At 41.3% G+C, this 19918-nt stretch overlaps 1 protein-coding gene across 1 annotated transcript in view; it reads right to left on the bottom strand.

Moving 5' to 3' along the window:
- RYR3 (ryanodine receptor 3) overlaps positions 1 to 19918 on the bottom strand; it is a 775913-nt gene that overhangs the window by 32513 nt on the left and 723482 nt on the right. The window contains exons 73-86 of the mRNA XM_006831810.1: positions 18986 to 19117; positions 18458 to 18570; positions 15313 to 15409; positions 13575 to 13681; positions 13212 to 13263; positions 12296 to 12352; positions 11270 to 11369; positions 11048 to 11127; positions 8590 to 8666; positions 5266 to 5339; positions 4997 to 5014; positions 4512 to 4592; positions 4008 to 4096; positions 2355 to 2483 (exon numbers count right to left, since the gene is read on the bottom strand). Of these exons, the coding sequence (XP_006831873.1) occupies positions 2355 to 2483; positions 4008 to 4096; positions 4512 to 4592; positions 4997 to 5014; positions 5266 to 5339; positions 8590 to 8666; positions 11048 to 11127; positions 11270 to 11369; positions 12296 to 12352; positions 13212 to 13263; positions 13575 to 13681; positions 15313 to 15409; positions 18458 to 18570; positions 18986 to 19117 (1206 nt within the window). The remainder of the gene's footprint in view (positions 1 to 2354; positions 2484 to 4007; positions 4097 to 4511; positions 4593 to 4996; positions 5015 to 5265; positions 5340 to 8589; positions 8667 to 11047; positions 11128 to 11269; positions 11370 to 12295; positions 12353 to 13211; positions 13264 to 13574; positions 13682 to 15312; positions 15410 to 18457; positions 18571 to 18985; positions 19118 to 19918) is intronic.

Here is a 19918-nt window from a genome sequence, read left to right as displayed (position 1 = left end):
CAATCTGTACTGGACTGCGACTCAAAAGGTCGGTGGTTCAAACCCACCAGCAGCTCCACAGAAGCCCTACACAGGGGTTGCTATGAGTAGGAACCGACTAGATCACAATGAACAAAAACACTGCTCTTGATGAAGAAAAATTCTAAATGTGACAACAATATTATCTCAAGTTCTAGAGAAGAGGGCTTGGCAGAATTACTGGGGAAGAAGTGAGAGGAAGAATCAATGTTGGCACCCTCAAGTCATAAATCTTGTTTAAAATTCATTGTTCACGACCAGTCAGTATCTGGTCTCTAAAAGCCACTAGATTCTTCTGGAACAAAATCAGTTTTTGAAAGAAACTCACATTCATCACAAAGAAGCTCTCCTTTAAATTAAGTGCTCCATGGGAAATTCTGAAGATTAGGATAGGTTCTGCAGAGAACGTGTCAGATACTCCTCAAACATATTCAATAATCTCCTTAGGTATTTCATGTTCTGTTCCTAGGTTTATCGTCCCTCATGGTCTTTATAATGCTCAATTGATGGGGATCAATTTCTCTATTTAAATTCTCCTTTTCAAATTGCTATTCTTAGTTTTATGTTAATATTAAAGAGCAAGTATGATCTGAATGTGCCAGTTGGCTCATCTCACGGATCCTAATTAGATGAGAATGTAGTGCCTTTCATAGAACAAATTTCAAGTCAAACACATCACCTGTAAAAAGAACCATTTACAACTGTCAAACTTTAGCAACAGACAATGTCAGTTAGGAAGGAGATGAAGATATCCAGGGAAGGAAAAATTACCCATGTCTTTCCTTACTTTGCTCTTCTGTTTCAGCAAAATTGCTGAAATTATTCCTCATGAAGCCATGCACAATCCTACCTCAACAACTGTTGCAAAAGAATGACTCAAAATATATTTCCTCTTCTGTTTCCGGCCACATCTCATATTCCCACAAACTCCGAGGGAGTCTCAGGTCGTAAGGTCCTACCTTTCCTCTGAATGCAAATACTGATTAATTTACATCATGTATGATCATCTGATATCATAGAATTTTCATAAGGATATGTATTTTTTCAATTGCATTATAAACTCTTTGAGAGCTTACTTCTTTCCATGAACCATAGGGCAGAACATAAGAAAACTATTTTGGTGAATTAATGCATAAATAATAAATGAAAAAGTCTTATTCATGAGTCTTCTGATTATGGTTATTTGCAGGTGAAGTATTACTTTTCTTTAAAAAAAAATCTTGTATTCTATCATAGGGAGCTGTGATGTAGCTCCTGGTTTTTACTAAATAGCAAATTATGACTGAATGCATCCTTTACCCCTTTTCACAGTAGCTACAGCAGGGTAGGAGTCCTGTTGTGCCACTGTGGGTTAATGCATCAGACTGCAAAGCCATTTGAGCTGCAAGGTTGATGGTTCAAGCTCACCAGCTGCTCCTCGGAAGCCCTATGTAGGGTTGCTATGGATCGGAATCAACTCGATGGCACTTAACAACAACAACACAGTAGGGTAGGCAGCCAACATAGATGACCAGATCTAGAAACTCAACAAGAACACTACTTGAAGATTTGACTGCCATTGCACATACCTTATGCACTTCCAAACATGACTTTTCAATAGTTAATTGCTGCTGACAAATTAGTAGGATCTTATGATTTCTTTTTTTTTTTTTAATATCAAAACTCACCCCCCATGTACTCCTTGGTACTATCCAAATCATTTCTCCATTCTACAACATTTCCTGAACTCCTCTGATGGACATTGTGCTATCTATAAAAATAAACTAAACAGGGAACTTCTTGTCCTCGAAAAGTTGTCAGTCTAATATGGAAAGCAAAAGGTAACTAAATGATGGTCATGTCACAGTGGAGGGCACAAGTTAACATCCATGAAAGAATGAATATAGGCAGTACTGTTCTAATTTATAAACATGAAAGAAATGTTGTCAGCATTATGACTGGATGCATAATCTACTCTGTGCATCCAAATCATCGGTATGGAGTATACCAGGGCGCTTCATAAAGTTTGTAGAAAAGTGGAATTAAAAGATTCTGGAATTTTCCATCAACTTTTTAAAGCCCCCTCATCTAATATGAAGTGTAGTGGTTATGAATCAGGCTGCAAACCGCAAGGTCAGCAGTTCAAAACTACCAGCTGTTCCACGGGAGAAAGATGAGGCTTTCTGCTCCCGTAAAGATTTACAGCCTTGGAAACCCGGTACAGGGTCACTATGAGTCAAAACTGGCTCCATGGCACATAACACAACATCATCTAATATGGGAATATTAAATGTTCTCAGTGGGAACATATAGGAGCATCATCGTTTTCAAGCACACAATCTACAGCAAGGTCCTACCTGGATATATTCTGTGAGGGAGTTAAAAATCTGCTTGGTGACCACCAGAGCTTTGGAAAAGTTGTGCTGCCCAGATTCATCAATGATGTCCTTCCCTGAATAATACCAGTAGAAGTCACTGATTGATTCCTAAGAACAAACAAGTAGAGTTTAGAATTTCTTTTACTTCAGCTAGCAAAGCTTAACTCAGTGTTCAGGAATAGTACAACAAACTCCTCAATCTCTATAACCTCTATTCAATGGCAGGAGTCAAGTGACTCTGTGAGATATTTAAATTCTAGCAAATCTCAAGTACAAGTGTCTCTTCCCAAGATAAAAACAGTGTTCAGCTTGGACTGGGTGTCTCTGATATGAGATCATTTATTCAAAATGAAAAAAAAATATGCATTGAAGTTAATATGATCACCACGCAAATAATTATAACAGCAGCAACAATGTAACTATGTTGTTGCTACTGTTGTTAAGTACTTTGGAGTCGGTTCTGACTCATAGTGACCCTGCACAGGGTTTCTGAGGTTGTAAATCTTTATGGGAGCAGAAAGCCTCATCTTTCTTCTGCGGAACAGCTGGTAGTTTCGAACTGCCGACCTTGGGGTTAGCAGCCTGATTCGTAACCACTACGCTACCAGAGCTCTCTAAAAGCCAACATTGTAACAATGTAACAGGCATTGTTTTGAGCACATTACATATATTAAATTGTTCAATCTTTACTACTGCCCTATGAGATAGGTCCTACCCATTTTATAGATGGGGAACCTAGAACACAGTTAAATTAAATAGATTACTGCAAGTCACAAATTGGTAAGTGATACAGCAAGGATGAGGAATCAGTACAGAGAAAAAAATGAATATTATTTTTATTTTTACGTAGATTTTCTCAACATAATTTGGATTTTCCTTCAACAAATAAATCAAGACTTCTCAGCACTAAGAAACTGTCAACTTATTCCTACTACTTTGACTAACTTCTGTTTCCAAGTGAAAAATCTGTTCTTATTCATAGGTTGTTTTGTAGATCTTTATCAAAGAGCTCTGGTAGCGTAGTGGTTACGAATCGGACTGCGAACCTCAAGGTCAGCAGTTCGAAACTATCAGCCGCTCTGCGGGAGAAAGATGAGGCTCTCTACTCCCGTAAAGATTTACACCCTTGGAAACCCTGTACAGGGTCGCTATGGGTCGGAACCGACTCGACGGCACTCAACAACAACAACATCAAAGAGCTCTGGTAGTGTAGCGGTTATGAATCGGGCTGTGAACCGCAAGGTCAGCAGTTCCAAACTACCAGCTGCTCCATGGGAGAAAGATGAGGCTTTCTGTTCCTATAAAGATTTACAGCTTTGGAAACCCTGTTCAGGGTCATTATGGGTCAGAACCGACTTGACAGCACTTAACAACAACAACAACAACATCACTGCAGCAAAGTTTTCATTAAGTTTCCTTGATGGCTTGGTACTGAACTATTCCACCCACTCGTCTTTAGTCTTCAAATACACTTTTCAGGCCTTTGACTAATCATTAAGTGTGTGGACATATTTTGCAAAGCCTTCCTTATCGACGTGTAATTAGATCCTGGGCTTTTGTCTGGTCCTTTTGGAAGTGTATAAGAAATGTCACCCTCCAAGGCACTTGCCAAGGCGCCCCCTCCCCCCTCACCTGCAGACGCAGAAGGTAGTCCACGGTACTGATGATGACATTCACAGTGGTGGTGTTGCCCATCTGAGTCCGTAGGAAGTTCTGAAAGTCTGAGAGTAGCAGTGTTGGGTCAGAGCCCATCTCCGCCATGCTGAGGAAGCTGGCGTTACAAGGGCACCATGTTGGGACCCCAGCAGGCTCTAAAGAGGCCCATCACAGCCTTAAGCACTCCCATCCTAGTGACACCAGAAACTGGTAATGAACCCGAAGGGAAATGATGGAAAGGATTGGTTGTTTAGATTCACCATCTGAATATTATGGAAGGTATTTAGCCTTTATGGTACTAAATAACATTAGCCACAAACTGAAAGGGATTTTTAGATAGGGTTTCTTACTTAGGCATGGATTAATAATAGTTGTATTTGAGTGAGTAACTGGTTATATTAAATAGAGCATCCTGAGCTGAATTATAATTTTTGTACTTGAATGTCACCTTCCCTTGACCAATCCATTGGTTCCACTCACCACTGTTATGTCCTTCACAAAGTAACTGCAGGAATCTGAAAAGATCTCGTGTAAACTCATCATTCTGGAGCACTTTTTCACCTTGAAAATACAGAATATTGGTGAGCAGTTGTTTGGTTTCTCCCAAAGCAAAGGATTGCAAAAATGACTGAGGAGCTGGGCGTCAGAAGGGTTTGGAAAGGGAATTCTGAATGACTGGTGAGAAACACCATTGAACTTGAGCTGAGGCCACAGTGCACAAAGTTAAAATATTTTTCTCTAAGTGTCATTTGTAATCAAAACAAATAAGTTAATGGCAGTAAACAGTTCACGGTCCATAACCCATGCTTTACAGATGGTGCAGACTTTAATTAAGTGCCAAACAGCTAAGTTACACTTGACATGCAACTACCAAGCCTAAAATGTATCTGCACAGAGACCATTAAGTAAGATCTCTCAGGGTTCATAGAACATGGTAGAAACTCAGGCCAGAAACTCATACTTACCACGCTCACGAACAATGACTGGTGATGACAGAAAAATAAAAGAATATAAAGTAAGAAAATCATCAGCAACATGATACACTGCCATTAGTTACATCTGTCTCTAGGAACGCAACTAGCTTGGATTCCGACTTTATCAAAGTTACTAATGGAAATGCTTTGCTGAAACAGAGTAAGCCTTTGCAGATTAAGCAGCAGTGAACAGGGGCTCTAACTAGAAACAGTTAAGATTTTAATTAGGAAGAGAGTGGCCTTCACAATCAGTTACTTACGTGTTCCTTCTTCTGTAACCATCCCTAGGCCTTCAGCTTTATTCTGCCTTTCAAATGCATTCAAATCAAGGACACTGTTAAATAGACAAAAGAAAACAAGAGTCAGGGCTATAGCTACTGGGAGAAAGGATTTCTAACATCAATGTACCTATTGATTCAGCATATCCTGTCCTTGTACTATTTTACATAAGCGGACTAACATATTCGTGGTTGAATCCTTTTGTGACAACTAACACTATCTAAGGTTGCCTGTAGCTCACAGACCTTGTCACATGCATGGGGGTGGGGGGTGGTCTCAAACACTTCTGAGGACTACGATTGTTTGCCCCGGTTGAATCTTTTCTTATGAATACTTATAAAGGCTTACAAAAATGTGGACACAGTCTATTTCTGAGATTTCTCAGGGGAAAGTTTACTTTAAAATGCACTAACAGTGGTTACCAGTTGGGTTGCTAATCTCACGGTTAGCAGTTTGAAACTACCAGTAGTTTCACAGGAGAAAGATGAGGCTTTCTGCTCCCATGAAGATTTACAGCCTTGAAAACCCCGTGTAGGGGGTTGCTATGAGTCGGAACCAACTTGATGGTACATAACCACCAACACAGTTAATAATTGCCTCTTATCTTTCCCTACTTTAAGAATCAGCAGGGATTGTAGTTTTCAGTGATTAGGACCAGTTCTGTTGGAGAGAGCTACACACTTCCAGATTTCAAAAGGGCAAGCCCTTTTATGGGTCCTTGTCTCAATCAGAAGTCAGTAGGGCTTATAGATGAAGCTTTCCATAGGCATGCGTGTCTTAGGTGTTCCTGAACCAGCAACAAATTGGCCTTAATTTCAGTCCTGCACTTTCCCCAGATTTACCAATCACAATCCCCACCTATCCTATTTAGCCACGGAGTTCTAGCCAACCATAAAGATGGATCGTAAGCGTACTGCCCTGGGTCATATTATTTCTAATTAGGGCTTATTCTATTTCTTTAACAGAGTTTAACTCTTTCCCCAATCTGAAAAATTTCACAGAATTTAAGAACATGAACGTTAGCAGTTCTTCCTGGAGCTTACTGTTGTTGTTGTTGTTGTGTGGCGTAGAGTTGGTTCTGATTCACAGCACCCTTTATAGGGTTTCTGAAGAGCAGCTGGTGAGTTTGAACTACCGACCTTGTGTTTCACAGTTCAGTGTTGATCTTACACCGCCTCACCAGGAGCCCTTTAGTGTAGCTTATGAGTCTATTAAAACTCTGCAAACCCTGGTCTTTTTCTACCATTGGGAAATACCTTCAGATTGGAAAGACATCAGAAAATCACACCCCATGGTGTGAGCAGCCAATCAGTTGTAAAGGGATTAGGGTGGGATTCTTACTCAGGTCCCTCAGATGTGGACTGTATCTCCTTTTATCTTTTTTAAAAGGAGAGAGAACTAGAAAGACAGAGGAACTTCAGTACCAATGAGGAAGAAGAGCCAAAGTCAAGTGTGTCCTTTGGGCCCACGTTCCCTGTGCCAAGAATTTCTTAAATCCAAAGCAAGATTGATGCCAAGACATACAGAGCTATTTAAGGGACACTGAGCCCATACATGTTGAAATGAGACAAGGACCTATCCCTAGAGCAGACAGTGAGAGAAAGCCTTACACCAACTACCAGAGCTGGTATCTTGACTTTCAACTTCTAGCTTCCAAAACTGTGAGAGAATGAATTTCTGATTTTTGTTTAAAAAAACCAAAACTCTTTTATGGGTTTCCCCAGATTCTGATGTAAAACGGGCCTGCTTAATAAAACAAACCTATGCTTCTATTTTGATTTTGCTGTTGAGAAAGGATAGCATGGAAACAGAACATTTGGATATAACTTCTTTGAAGCAGTTAAGTTTTGATTCAGGAGGCAGTCCATACAACATACTTTCTGATGCTGATTCCATCCCTAAACTTCCACTTTGAATATTTTACTTTCTCTACTGCTTAACTAAGGAGCTCTGGTAGCGCAGTGGTTATGAATCAGGCTGCTAACCTCAAAGTCAGCAGTTCAAAACTACCAGCTGTTCCATAGAAGAAACTCAAGGCTTTGTTCTCTCATTAAGATTTACAGCCTTGGAAACCCTATACAGGGTTTGCTCTGCGTCGGGACCGACTCCACAGCATACCACTACCAACTGTTTAAATATTTTATAAGTATGTATTATTTTTAGAATCAGGAAAAAAAGACTTCAAACTTCTGTTAGAATAGAATTAGGTTGTCCTCTAATGGCATGTCACCTTTCCCCCTAAACCATCATTATAAAGGAGTTTAGCAATAGTAGATATTACAGATTACCCAGAGAACTCTTAGAAATTTAATTGCAAATTTCATGTGCAATATGGAGCCAACAATCAGCGATCATATTGCAGCTCAAATATGGTTCTTTCCACACCAGGGGACAATATCCCATGAATAAGATTAGTCAAATTATGAAGTCCATTAAAAGAAAAGATGTCCATTCTTAAAACTTTCCAGTGAAAAACATAATGTCCCGTCTTTAAGCATATTAACTGGAGGCAAGTGAACTTGGTAATTGTTATTTTGATTTCTTTGATATTGCAGACTATTCAAAATACATGTGAGTTCTCATCACTTTTCATAATGATATTTTTTTCTCAGAAAGACTGCTGGCTCATTATCTGTTATGCCCAAATGTGGTAAACATATGACTTCTGGTTCTATATGGTTGTCCATCAGGGGTTAGTTCAGTCTGGAGGAGAGTACACCACTTGGGAATATAAATTAGAAGTTTAATGGTTTGTTTTTCAGGCTATGTCAAAATGTTCCCATGTCAAGATGCACCTCTGTCAAAACAGATATGTCAAATACATACCACAAATACCTATTCAGACTTCAAGAACTGTTGAGGATAAAGGTTAGCAGCACAGTGTCTAATAGGTCTAATGAGAACACAGCCTCAGTCATAATGAATAGTGATGCATGTCCTCTCCTTTCCATACATTTCTCCATCTATGTGTTTGGGGAGAAACTCATTGTTCCTGACAAATTTCCAAGGAAATCCATGTAACAAAAAAGGAGGAAAGAGCTATTTAAGGAAAATAAAAAAGTGTTGTGTGCATGGTGTGGCTTATGGAGATTATATTGTTTTTTGTTTTTCTCTCTAAATGATATTATTTCTCTAAATGCCACCGCAAAGGATAGAAGAACACCTCAACTCATGTAGCATTCTCCGGTAAGCTATACTCCTCTTTCCAAAATGCCACAATAAATTATCTCGTGATCTCTTCTCTCCTTTCTCCTTTGAAGAGTGAAGAGTCAAAAAATGCTAATGCTGTTTTCCCCCACATTTACCTGCAAGACTGCATGAGCCCAGAAAGACTCTGAAAGAATCCAGCATCTTTTTTCTCCTTCAGGTAATCCAGCATTTTCTGCAAGAGAAAGGCAGTGTCAATTATCTACGCTATAGATGCTGACTCTCTTTAGTCACAATGAAGGAAGGACAAACCCTTAGCCATGCAGGCACACCAAGTCCACTCCTGGCTAACTATCAGAATCACCTGTGGACATCCATCCACATGGAATTGAGCCCATAGTCTACTGACTGGAACACAATGTCTTTGGGGTGGGCCATGTTTGTATTAATAAAGGCCCACTGATTTTCATGGTAGATCTTTGGTATTTATCAATTTATTGTTTGAAGATTCTTCTACTTGGAGGACCATAAAATAGTAACACTTCATATGGCCAAGAGAAATTTTGAATGGCTTATGCTATGAGCTTGGTACAAAGGAGCAAGGAGCTTAGACGGCAAAGGAGCCTAGCAAGTTAAGAACTCAGTATCGCTTTCACAGTAAGACTTTGTTTCCTCCGTCACTGGGAATGCAGGGACATTGTCTGACATAATGAACATTTTGTTTGTTATATAAAAAAAACTCAAAACAAACAATAACAAAACACAAGCGCTACAAGAAAGCCAACAGAGACGGGTGGTAATAGAAGAGAAAGTAAGGGGTGTCTTACAAAAGATAGTCCTTTATGAGAAAGTCAGTGGAATGAAGACTGGGAAAAGTGAAACGCTACAATGGTGGTCAGAATTCTGAGTATCAATAATTGGGAGAATGGCTCAGGACCAGGCAGTGTTTTGTTATATCATATGCAGGGTTGCTAAGAGTTGGAACCAGCTCAACAGTGACTCCGTATAGTTTCCGAGGAGCAGCTGGTGGGTTTGAACTGCCGTTCTTGTGGTTCATAGGCCAGTGCTGATCTGATGGCAACACGCCAGGAGTCCAACAACACAGTGATAGTCACAAATGTGGAGATTCTTGAATCATGAATATAGGGATGAGTTTGGAGTTTCACCTTTTTGGGGACACTTTTTAGCATGAGCCTCAAGTCCTGGAGATACGGATGCAGTCTTGTTTTCTGCAGCCAGTTCCCATTCAGACTGTTGAGTGAGTATCATTTACCATGCACTGAACTGTACACTTCTGTGCATTTTCTTATTTAATACTGGGGTGTGGCACTGTAGGATCATCAGCACTCGACTGTGAACCACAATGTCAGCAGTTCAAACTCACCAGGTTTCTGCTCCTCAGAAACCCTATACAGGATAACTATGAGTTGGAACTGACTCAACACATTTAATAATAGCAACAGTAAAGGTGGTTCAAACTCACCAGGTGGTCCTCAGAAACCCTTATACAGGGTTATTATGAGTCAGAACCTACTCGATAAGAACAAAAGAACCAGAGTCATGGTGTGGTGCTGTAGGTTTGAGAGGTCAGTGGTTCAAGACCACCAGCCGCTCCTTGGAAGCCCTATACAGGGTCACTGAGTTAGAACCAATTCGAGAGCACTAGCAACGACAGCAGGAGGACACATCATGGTTAGTAAAGTAGATGCTCATCAATAAAGAGAAATACGTTCAACGAGATTAGTTACAAGGACAATGGTAAGGATGGTGCAGGACAGGGCAGTGTTTCGTTCTGTTGTAGGTAGGGTCGCTCTGAGTCAGAACTGACACGACAGCATCTACAACAACAACAACAGGATGGATGCACAGAACCCTGGAGACACACCTAAGTCAAAAGGTAGGCAGTTTGAATCCACCAGCTGCACTGTGGAGCAAGATGTGGCGGTTTCAGTCCTACCCTGTCCTCTTAGGTCACCAGGAGGTGGAATCCACTTGATGGTAATGAGTTCGGTTTTGATTGAGAATGGAAGATGCCTGATGGCAGAGGGTTTTATTTGTATTATTCACTGCTATACCCTTGGTCCCTACAACAGCGTCTAGCCTAATGCAGAGCTGGTAATCTGTAAATTCTTCTTGAATGAATTAAAGAAATACAGAAAAATAAGGAAGACAGAAAAAAATGGAATCACCAGCATGTAGTAAGTGAGTGGGATTTTCGTCCCACGGCTCACAGCTGTGCAACCACACAAGTGAAATGACTAAATAAAAATTGAGGCTTCTGACTCCAATTACACAGCTGCCTGGCATGAGAAAGTAACTTCCTTGAGAGTATGTTTCTGCAGAAAATTACCTAATGACGAAAAAGCTAAACATGATTTTTTTCTTTTAATTCTGGGTAAAACCTTTTTATCACCTACACACTTGTCTGTACACTCCCACCCTGGTTCTGTCTGTGCTTCCAGCTACTATGATAATTGGCCTCCAAAGAAGAATACCAGCCAAGCTGACTCTGGGACGCAGCCCTCTGCAGCAGATTGCACACCTCTTCCCTCGAGTAGGTCATCTGTCAATTGAAATAACCAGAAGCTCTGCAAACACTCCCGAAGTCTCCATTACCTGTTGTACACCAGCGTTGCCTCCATTCAGAATGGCGATGCCCAGCTTCAGCGTTTCAACCACCATGGGGCTCATCTCACCTGCCATGGTGAAGATCCGATTAAATCACCAATGAGACAGTGGGTCCATCATGCCTATGGCTTTGTCAGGGTTACTGGATAATGACTTATGTCACTGTGGATACATCTGTGGTAGTAACATGGGCAGAAGCATGGAAATCACCTTTGCTGGCACTTATCATCTGAAGGATCATCTCAGCAGCTCCGCGCTCATGCAGCCGGGCTTGCTGATAGAGGGTTTTCTGCTTCTCCATCTCTTTCTCCTGTGGTTCCGGGGAGTGTGGGGTGGGGGTGGGTGGGGGGGTAGGAAATCACAAGGAAAGGGTGGGGAGTCACAGGAAAAATTTGTTAAGCCCTTCCTCAGGGAGTCTGGTGAAAATCTTCCATTTCCTAAAGAAGGCGACACATGGGATTTTAGAGAAAGCACATCTCTGATGTTTACTTCCTGACACAACTTAGGTTTTCAATCTCGTCGGCCTATAATTAACTCAAACTTTGATGGTGCATTTTTCACTTTTTGTACTGATGGATATCACAGGGCATTCTCCGTGGATACTTCCAGGGAGTAACCCAAGATCAACATCCTTTTCTATTCAGCGCTCTGTCCTACTGGGAAACCTGCCTGGAACTCAACAGGAAGTTATCTTTTTGTAGGAAGCACTCATTTTTGTAGAAGGCTCCAAAACAAATTAACCACGAATGTCAACCAAGTGGCAAAGCTTTCTAGAACTGTAATTATATTAATTTACTTTTACTGTTATGTACTTTTTCTATTAAAGAGTAGAAGTTAAGTAAGATAGTTGAATTCTGGGAGATTCAGTTTGTCCTGTGTGGCCGCAAAATCAAAATGACCATATGCTTTACAGTTACAGAATCGTAGTACAGAAAATACCCCAGATTTTTTTATTGCTATGATTTTTAACTTTAGGGTAAGTTGGAATTTGTACTTCTCTGGCGCCTATTACTTTCTCAGCAGAATATAATGTTTTCTGCAAGCATAAAACTAGTGTGTTGGTTTGTTGATTGAGGCAGACAGACAGACAACAGATGTGCTTTCATCAAAGCAGAGTTTCCCACCCAGATACACAGAATGGGTAAGTTACATGTGCTAACATCAGTACCCATCTCCGGAGGCCCAGTTTGCTGGCCTTGGAGAGAAGCCCCATTTCCTATTTTGGTGAAAACTTACTTCAAATGTTTTTTCCTTGTCTTCTTCATCATCTTCATCTTCACCACTCTGGCAACTCTGGAGAAGGGACAGGAAGAGACAAACAGCCAAATGGAAGGTGAGTCAAAGAAACAACACTCTGTTTTATTGTGTAAGGGCTTAATTCATAGGCACCTCAGGAACTCAGCACTTTGTAAAACCAAGAACATTTTGACCACTGCAGGGCAACATTATACTCGAAATGCCTTCTATACAGTTACCAAGGGTTTCAGAACTGGGAACACCACCAAGACCACAAAATCAATTGAAATCTGGTTTAATCACAAACCCTAATATGTTCACCTAGTAAAACTCTGTTATAAATGGAGAGCCAGGAGTGAAGGGAGCTGTCCCTTTCTAGACACAGAACCTGGGGCTAGGCAAAAAGCCTGGGACACCAGGGTTGTAAATTACTAGTGAAACTTCCCAGCGTGGCCCCGGGCAGCAGCTGATAAAGGAGTGGTTACCCTCTGTCCACCATGATAGGTTTCCGTTTGAGAAGGAGCAGCTTCCTAACCCCCTCAGTCTTCTCTGTAGGTGACAGAGAAACACCACCTCTAGTTACTCTGCCTCTTTCTGAATACTGGGTTCTCCCTTTGGTTTCTAATCCTGTTTATAAATGTACTGCTGTTGGATGTGCTCTGAACATTGACTGAAAACACCAAGAGGGTCTTATGACTAAGTTGGCTTTAGTATTGTTATGTGAAGCTGGCCCCCAGTACCCACTGTTTATATAAAACTTCAGGGGTTTTTTAGGCGGAGAGTAGAGTGGATTCCTAAAGTTATCTCTATTGCATATGGATTGCCAATGACAAGAGTCTTGGCCAGGTCTCAGCATGTTACTTCACATGTGTCTGGTAACAGGAAGACAGACAATGGGCAGAAAATCCATATGTACCTTTGCCATCATGCTGGAATAGGACGTGTACAAAGGATCATCTTCCAATTTGCTAGAAAGAATGGAGAGAAACATTTGACAGGCTACTTTTGGGACCTAGCTTAAAAACAAAAAAACAACTAGGATCATAAATCTTAAATGATAGGTATTTTCAAATGATTTAGAAAGCCCCTCTCCCGACCTTGTTCTCCAGACTTAGTGTCTGGTTTTGTAACGAGACGGCTGAGGCTTGATGTTGCTTCCCTGGACATTTCTTGACAGCCAATAATGGGGCAGTAAGGAAGGCGCTCAAATCTGTCATCCCCTTTCCACCCACTGCATCAGCTGCGCCTGGCAGAAGCAGAATCCCCGGGGGGTGCTGACCTCCGTTCAGTGAGAGCATTACGACTGAAATGCAGGATGATCTGATGAAGTGGGTCAGGTTGCTTTTCCTTTTCTTCCTCCTCCTCCTCTTCTACCTTGGGAGACTTCTACACAGACCAACACAGACAGGCATTAGGCGTGTACCTCAGTACATGACACGTGAATGCATGCAAACACAGGGAAGGTACAGCGCATGGCACAGAGAGCACCAGACTGAGTAGCACAAAGGAAACCACTATGCTATAGATTCACTTCTGGTTAGAAGCCCTAAGGATGCAAGGTTGGGAGATACAAGTGTTTTCCAGCCAATCAAAGAAACATTCCAGTTAAAGGTTAAGAGAAAAAAGAAAAAGCTTGGTTGTAGGGGAGAAGCTATTGATCCCAATTAGAAAGTTCATGCAAGCTCTGGGCACCTCAGGTCAGAAGGAAAACCTTAGAGAGTCACTCATGAGACTGGATACCTCTGGACTTTCTCCAGGATAGGGATAAAGGTCGGGTAAGAGCTACCTAGCACTAGAGCCAGTTTGTGTCTAATACTGTTCTGGACTCAACCCCGAAAAACATTTCTCTTTGCTAACTTCTCTCAATCCTAAAAATCTTCTTGCTCCCAAGAGACCCTATACTAAAGCTGCAAGCCTTGCAGTTTCTTCTTTCATCAAGTCCTGTCTCTATTTCCTTTTGTGGAAGGGAAACAGCAGCTACTGTCTGGGGCAAAAGTGAACTTTCTAGTTAGGGCAGAACCATCAGCGTGGGCCATATTTAGTAAATTGGTGAAAAGTACATAGGTTGTATGAATGGTTCAGAAGACTGGAAGGCAAGAATGGCCACTGTCAACCTCACATGAATCAAGACATGGAGATCCCAAGGAACCATTATTCTCACTGACAGGAATATAGGGAAAGGATAAAAGACATAAAGACAAATGGAAAGAAAATGGGGAAAACTGAAAAAAAGGGGTGGGTAGAGAGGGAAGAGGAAAGGAAAAGAGAGGAAGACAGGGAAAGGGAAAAAAGAGAAAGAAAAGTGGGAAAGGGTGAAAATAAGAAACACGTGGCAAGGCTAATAGCTTAAGCTATGAGAGAGGAAAGGTAAATAAGGGGAGAGAAATAAATACAAGGAGAAAAATGAACCAAGGGCTAGCCAAAGGAGAGGAGAATTAATTTTCTTTCTGAACCAGGATGAGGCTCAGTGGTGCTTTTGCAATGCATTTCCCCCTTGCATGTCATCATTTTGAGTGGTCTAGCATGGAATCTGTTAGAGACAGGGCAAGCCAAATTTGCTGAAGGGTCAGCTACAGACACGTGAGATGCAGGAAGGGGATATAGACACACCTTTCCAAAACCAGAGTTACTGACGAGGACACACAGGCCCTGGCTGGACTGGGATGGCTTCTGGCAACCAACGGTGCTCAAAATTTAACTTAGCGTGGCCTCCGTGCCCCTATCTTCCCTCTCCCCTGTCACCCTGCCCCGGCATGGTTGTGCACCCTTGAGAAATATTAGTTGTTAATAATGATGATGAGGAGGAGGATATAATACTAGGACCCCTAAAGGGAAAATTCATCCTCTCGCTTTTAGGACCATTAGCAGGGCCTCCCCTGAGAATTTATACAGTTAGTTAATTTCAAATGTATACAGTCAGTTCTTTGTAAATGTTTCACTATTTTAACATACACACATGAACACAAAAATCAAAGTCATTCACACCCATATCTACTCCCAGTTGGGTCAGTACTTACAGCCAAATCCTGTACTAGTTTCTCTTCAAAGGAATACTCCTCTGTTTCTATCCAAAATCTCTGATAGCCATGGAGGAAGAGGTTAATAGAGCGATGCCTGAGCAGAAGGGTGAGAGTGAGATCAAGAGGGATCCATGGGGCACCTTAGTTTAGTCTGAGTGATTAATGGTTAGTAAGCAGGGCAGTCTTTTGTACAATTCTTATCTTCTGATTGGTCAGGGTATTAGTAGCAAACCATTAATTATTTCAGAGAAACCAAAACCCTCTCTCATGCCAGTTCCTGTATACAATTCTTGGAGTACTTTCTGAAAATAACATTAGTTACTGCAAGATACGATTGCAAATGTAATCCATCTTAACCTAATCTCGCAGGGTCTTTATCACATATCCCCTCTTATGAGAAATAGTTCATTAGGACAAGTTAACAGCCCTGAAGTATTTGCTTAATAAGGCACAAATTGCTCCTTCTGGGTGATCACCTGTCCAGGTAATCTACTCTAAAACCAGACCTATGGTGAGTGGTTCGGTTCCAGATACATGGAAAAGAATGAAGCATGACTTCTCTTCCTTACAGAGTCCAAACCACCATACCAGCAAGATGCTCCAGTTTTTACTTATCAAAACATGCCTTGGTCATGCTGTTTTCATGAACATGTTTTCTATGGCCTCCTAGTTTCTAGTTGTGGCCCCGGTATTTGGGAACACTGAAAAATTGGCATTAATCACTCATTCTCTGTGAGCCAGGATGATGACTTTTGGGAATATTAGCCACTGAACAGCAGTTCACTATTCACCAAATGTGATGAGAGTAGTCAAGGAGGAAAGAGAGCAAAGGAAGAGAAGACCAAAGTCATCAAGACCTGTCTTGATTTCCAGCCAAATCCAGCTCTTGAAAATCTGACCAATCAGAATTCTTGTTAAAGAATTGCACAAATTAGTTTGTATGATAACGCTGTCATGGTCAAGAAAGAAGGCGTGTGCACAGAATGAGCAAGTCTCTCCACAGGTTACATTACCATTAAAACGGGTATAAGCCTGTCATACTGAGTTTTTTCATTAACATTTTCCAGCCAAACCCGTTGAAAGGTGCTCAGGAAGAAATTGCTAATTTTGTGTCTGGAGAAAAGCACACAGTTTTCTTTTAAATACTAACATCAGAGAAAGAGTTTCAACATAATAAAGTAGATCCCTCAGCCCTTTAGCTTAGAAGAGTCCGTCAGATTAGATCAGAGCAAATGGGGAAAAGAGGGAGATTCGCCATCAGCTCTTCAGTTTAGTTTTGGTTGTCTACTTACAAAGTCTATTTGCAATCTTCATTTTCATGGATAATAACCACAATGACCCATCGGGAACAAGGAGATTGGATGGGGACCACGTTTCATCATGGACACAGTGAATGCTGGCCTATTACCATACTGAAGCAGAACTGTTTAAGGAGCAATCAAAACATGAAAGAATGACATTTTTCAGGGGATTTAGAAAACACGCTAGTTTTGAGAGATGTAATTCCTGCCTATCAGGACTGGTTCTAGAATGCTATGCTTAGAGTTGAGCTCTTTCAAAAGCCAAATTAGCATGGCATCACATGTGGATCTCTACCAGCGAGCAGAGTGGGTGCTTTCTGATGGTTCAATGCATCTAGAAAACAAACAAAACTCCAATGAATTTTTACTTTTCCTGCTGGGCTATGAATCTTACATCGCTGCTCACGACTACATAATTTTCAGCTTTTTATTCATGAATTATACTTGATATTTATGGTGTCTCATCTCCTTCCAAGACACTAGTCTGTTTTCTCAAGAGACCTGTAAGAACAACTGTGCCTCAAAGGCCATGATTCTCCACCATCTTCAAGGACCCTAACCAAGAAAGCTCAGTTGGCCAGCTGGCTCAGGACAGGTTCCAGGACTGGACAAAAGATGTCCATGATACACAACTTGATGGAAGCAAAATGCCAAGCTTAGAAATGGTCTTTCATCTGATATTCTAATGAACCACATTTATTTATGTGGGATTCAGAATACACGTGCCTGTCAGCTTATTTTTTCCTGACCAAGTGAAGACACTTGTATTGACTTCAAAGTTGGCAGGCTAAAAATCAATCACTAACTTTGTGGGGACCACAGTCCCAGATTTACGCACTCTGCATTCAGTCTGAGGATGGGAATATCGCCACAAGACCAAAGACGCTGCGTCAGTCTCAGTGACCAACTCCGTTCCAGTCAGTCAATAAAACTCTTGACTATGCTACCGTAGGACACGAGAGAGGAGGTGTGTGCAGAGAATAAGCAGTTGTCTTCACAGGTTACATTACCATTAAAATGGGTATATGCTATTATATTTCAGAAAACCCTTCACTTACTTTTTTACTTTAAAGTCTGGGTGACAACACTCAGATAAAGGCATCATACCCATAATGGCCTCTTGGGGCATCTGTAGTCCATGTCCTTTCTTCATCTTGAAGGCAAATCGGCTGTGCTAAATGATCCTATGGTAATACTATGGTTATATGCTCAGCTGCTAACCAAAAGCTTGGTGGTTCAAACCCACTGGCAGCTCTGTGGGGGAAAAGATCTGGTGATCTGCTCCCCTAATGATTTCAGCCTACGAAACCCTTTGGGAAAGTTCCACTCCGTCCTAGAGGGAACTATACATTGGTACCAAACAACAGCAAAGGATTCTCAAGTCATATTACCATACCTGCTGAAGAAACACTGTCATTTTAGTGCCAGCCATTTTAGTGTTATGCCTGAGCATAACAAATATTGTCCCACTTGTTGACAGGTAAAGTGTTTTAGAAACAGTTCCTTCTTCAGTCAACCGAGAAGTCTTTACAGCCTCACAGAGAATCCCACTTCAGTAAGGCAGAGAGCGCCTCCAAATTCTTGCTTGGCTGACTTTACAGAGTAACATGGTGAGCCGAGGTAGGTATGGGGTGCCAGGCAATCTTATCTGGTTTAAGTTTTCTGCTTATCTTCATTGCCTTCACAGGCATTATATTATATCAGACTACAATAGCTCCCTCAACTCTTGTTTCTACCCCTCAAACCAGGAATGTCAGGGCCAGAAGAGAGCGCAGCTGTGGGAGGACACCTTAGCTCCCACAACTGTCTCAAAGACCAAAAGAAAATGAGCAAGTAATTACCTGGGCAAGTTGTAAAGAGGAGCCATCCGGAAACAGGCCACCACTGCCCGTTTCCGCTGCTTTGACAACAGTTTGTGCCAGACCGCCTTCTTGGACCTCAAAGGCTGTTCCACCTGAGAAGATATCACATGGCTAGGTTTGCACTAGGCTGATCTAATGGGTGGAAAAGGATAGTGACATGAAGCCCACAGTTCTCAAGACTGGAACAATTGTGGTTGTTCAACAAGACATAGCAAAACATATCTAGCAGTAGAAGTCTAAGGTTTTCTTCCTTTCCCCAACTTCTTTTGGCCATTTGTTGCACATAGATATGGGAATTGATTGGGTTGTTGGAGCTAATAGCAAGACTGGAAAAAGTTGGAAGGGGAAAGAAATTGAGGGTGCAACTATGAGGCACCAATATGACACCTGGGGGATGTGTTCTCTGTCTTATGACAGCATTTATGAATACAAACTGCCTGTGGATAGGAGCTCTGTATTCTTCACGGTAGAGCTATTGCCTCACTACTCAGTGAAGATGCTCCTTACCTGCTCCAAGTGAAAGACCGCTGCTGAGATTCTCTGCACACGCTCCACAGTCTTTTCTGGGTTGGAAGGTTCTTCACTCTTCAGAACATCCTTGTAGAGATTCAGTTGCCATTTTACAGCTGGGTCATCAGACTGAAAATTGAAGCACACCTATGAGAAGAACAACGCCCCGGCACCTCTTAACAATAGAATTAAAGTTTGAATCCAAACACAGTTCCAGAGTAACTAAGAATTACATTTCCTACTACTTTGATTTTTCTCTTCATCTAATGTATTTCTATGGAACAACGATAGATGTTGTATTGTTGTTAGGTTGCACAAAGTTAGTTCTGAATCACAGAGAACTAATTCTGCTCCCTCACACCTGCTGCAATAACTAAGCCCATAATTGCAGCAACTGTATCAACCATCTCACTGAGGGTCATCCCCTTTTGCTTTGACCCTCTACTTTCCAAGCATGATGTTCCTTCCCTAGGGACTGGTCTCTCTTGATGACATGTCCAAAGTACATGAGATGACATCTCGACATCCACACTTTTAAGGAACACTCTGGTTGTATTTCTTCTAACTTGACTTTTTGTTCAGTCTATGCTATATTCAAAATTCTTTGCCAACACCATAATTCAAAGTCATCAATAATTCTTGTCTTCCTTATTCACTGCTCAGTTTTTTGCATGCATATTAAGGTTACTGAAAAGACCATGGATGGCTTGGGTCAGGCACACCTTAGATGTCAAAGTGGTTATCTTTGCTTTTGAACACTAACAGTGGTCTTTTGCAGCAGATATGCCCAATGCAATAGGTCATTTGATTTATAGACTACTGATTCCATGGGCATTGATTGTGGATCCAAGCAAAATGAATTCCTTGGGAATTACATTCATTTCTGTTTATCAAGACGTTGCTTATTGGTGTTACATTGGGACTCCTCAT

Source organism: Chrysochloris asiatica, unplaced genomic scaffold, assembly GCF_000296735.1.
Source record: "Chrysochloris asiatica unplaced genomic scaffold, ChrAsi1.0 scaffold00004, whole genome shotgun sequence".
NCBI lineage: Eukaryota > Metazoa > Chordata > Mammalia > Afrosoricida > Chrysochloridae > Chrysochloris > Chrysochloris asiatica.
The sequence above is the reverse complement of the archived record's forward strand: the minus strand, read 5'-3'. Positions and strand labels throughout refer to the sequence as shown.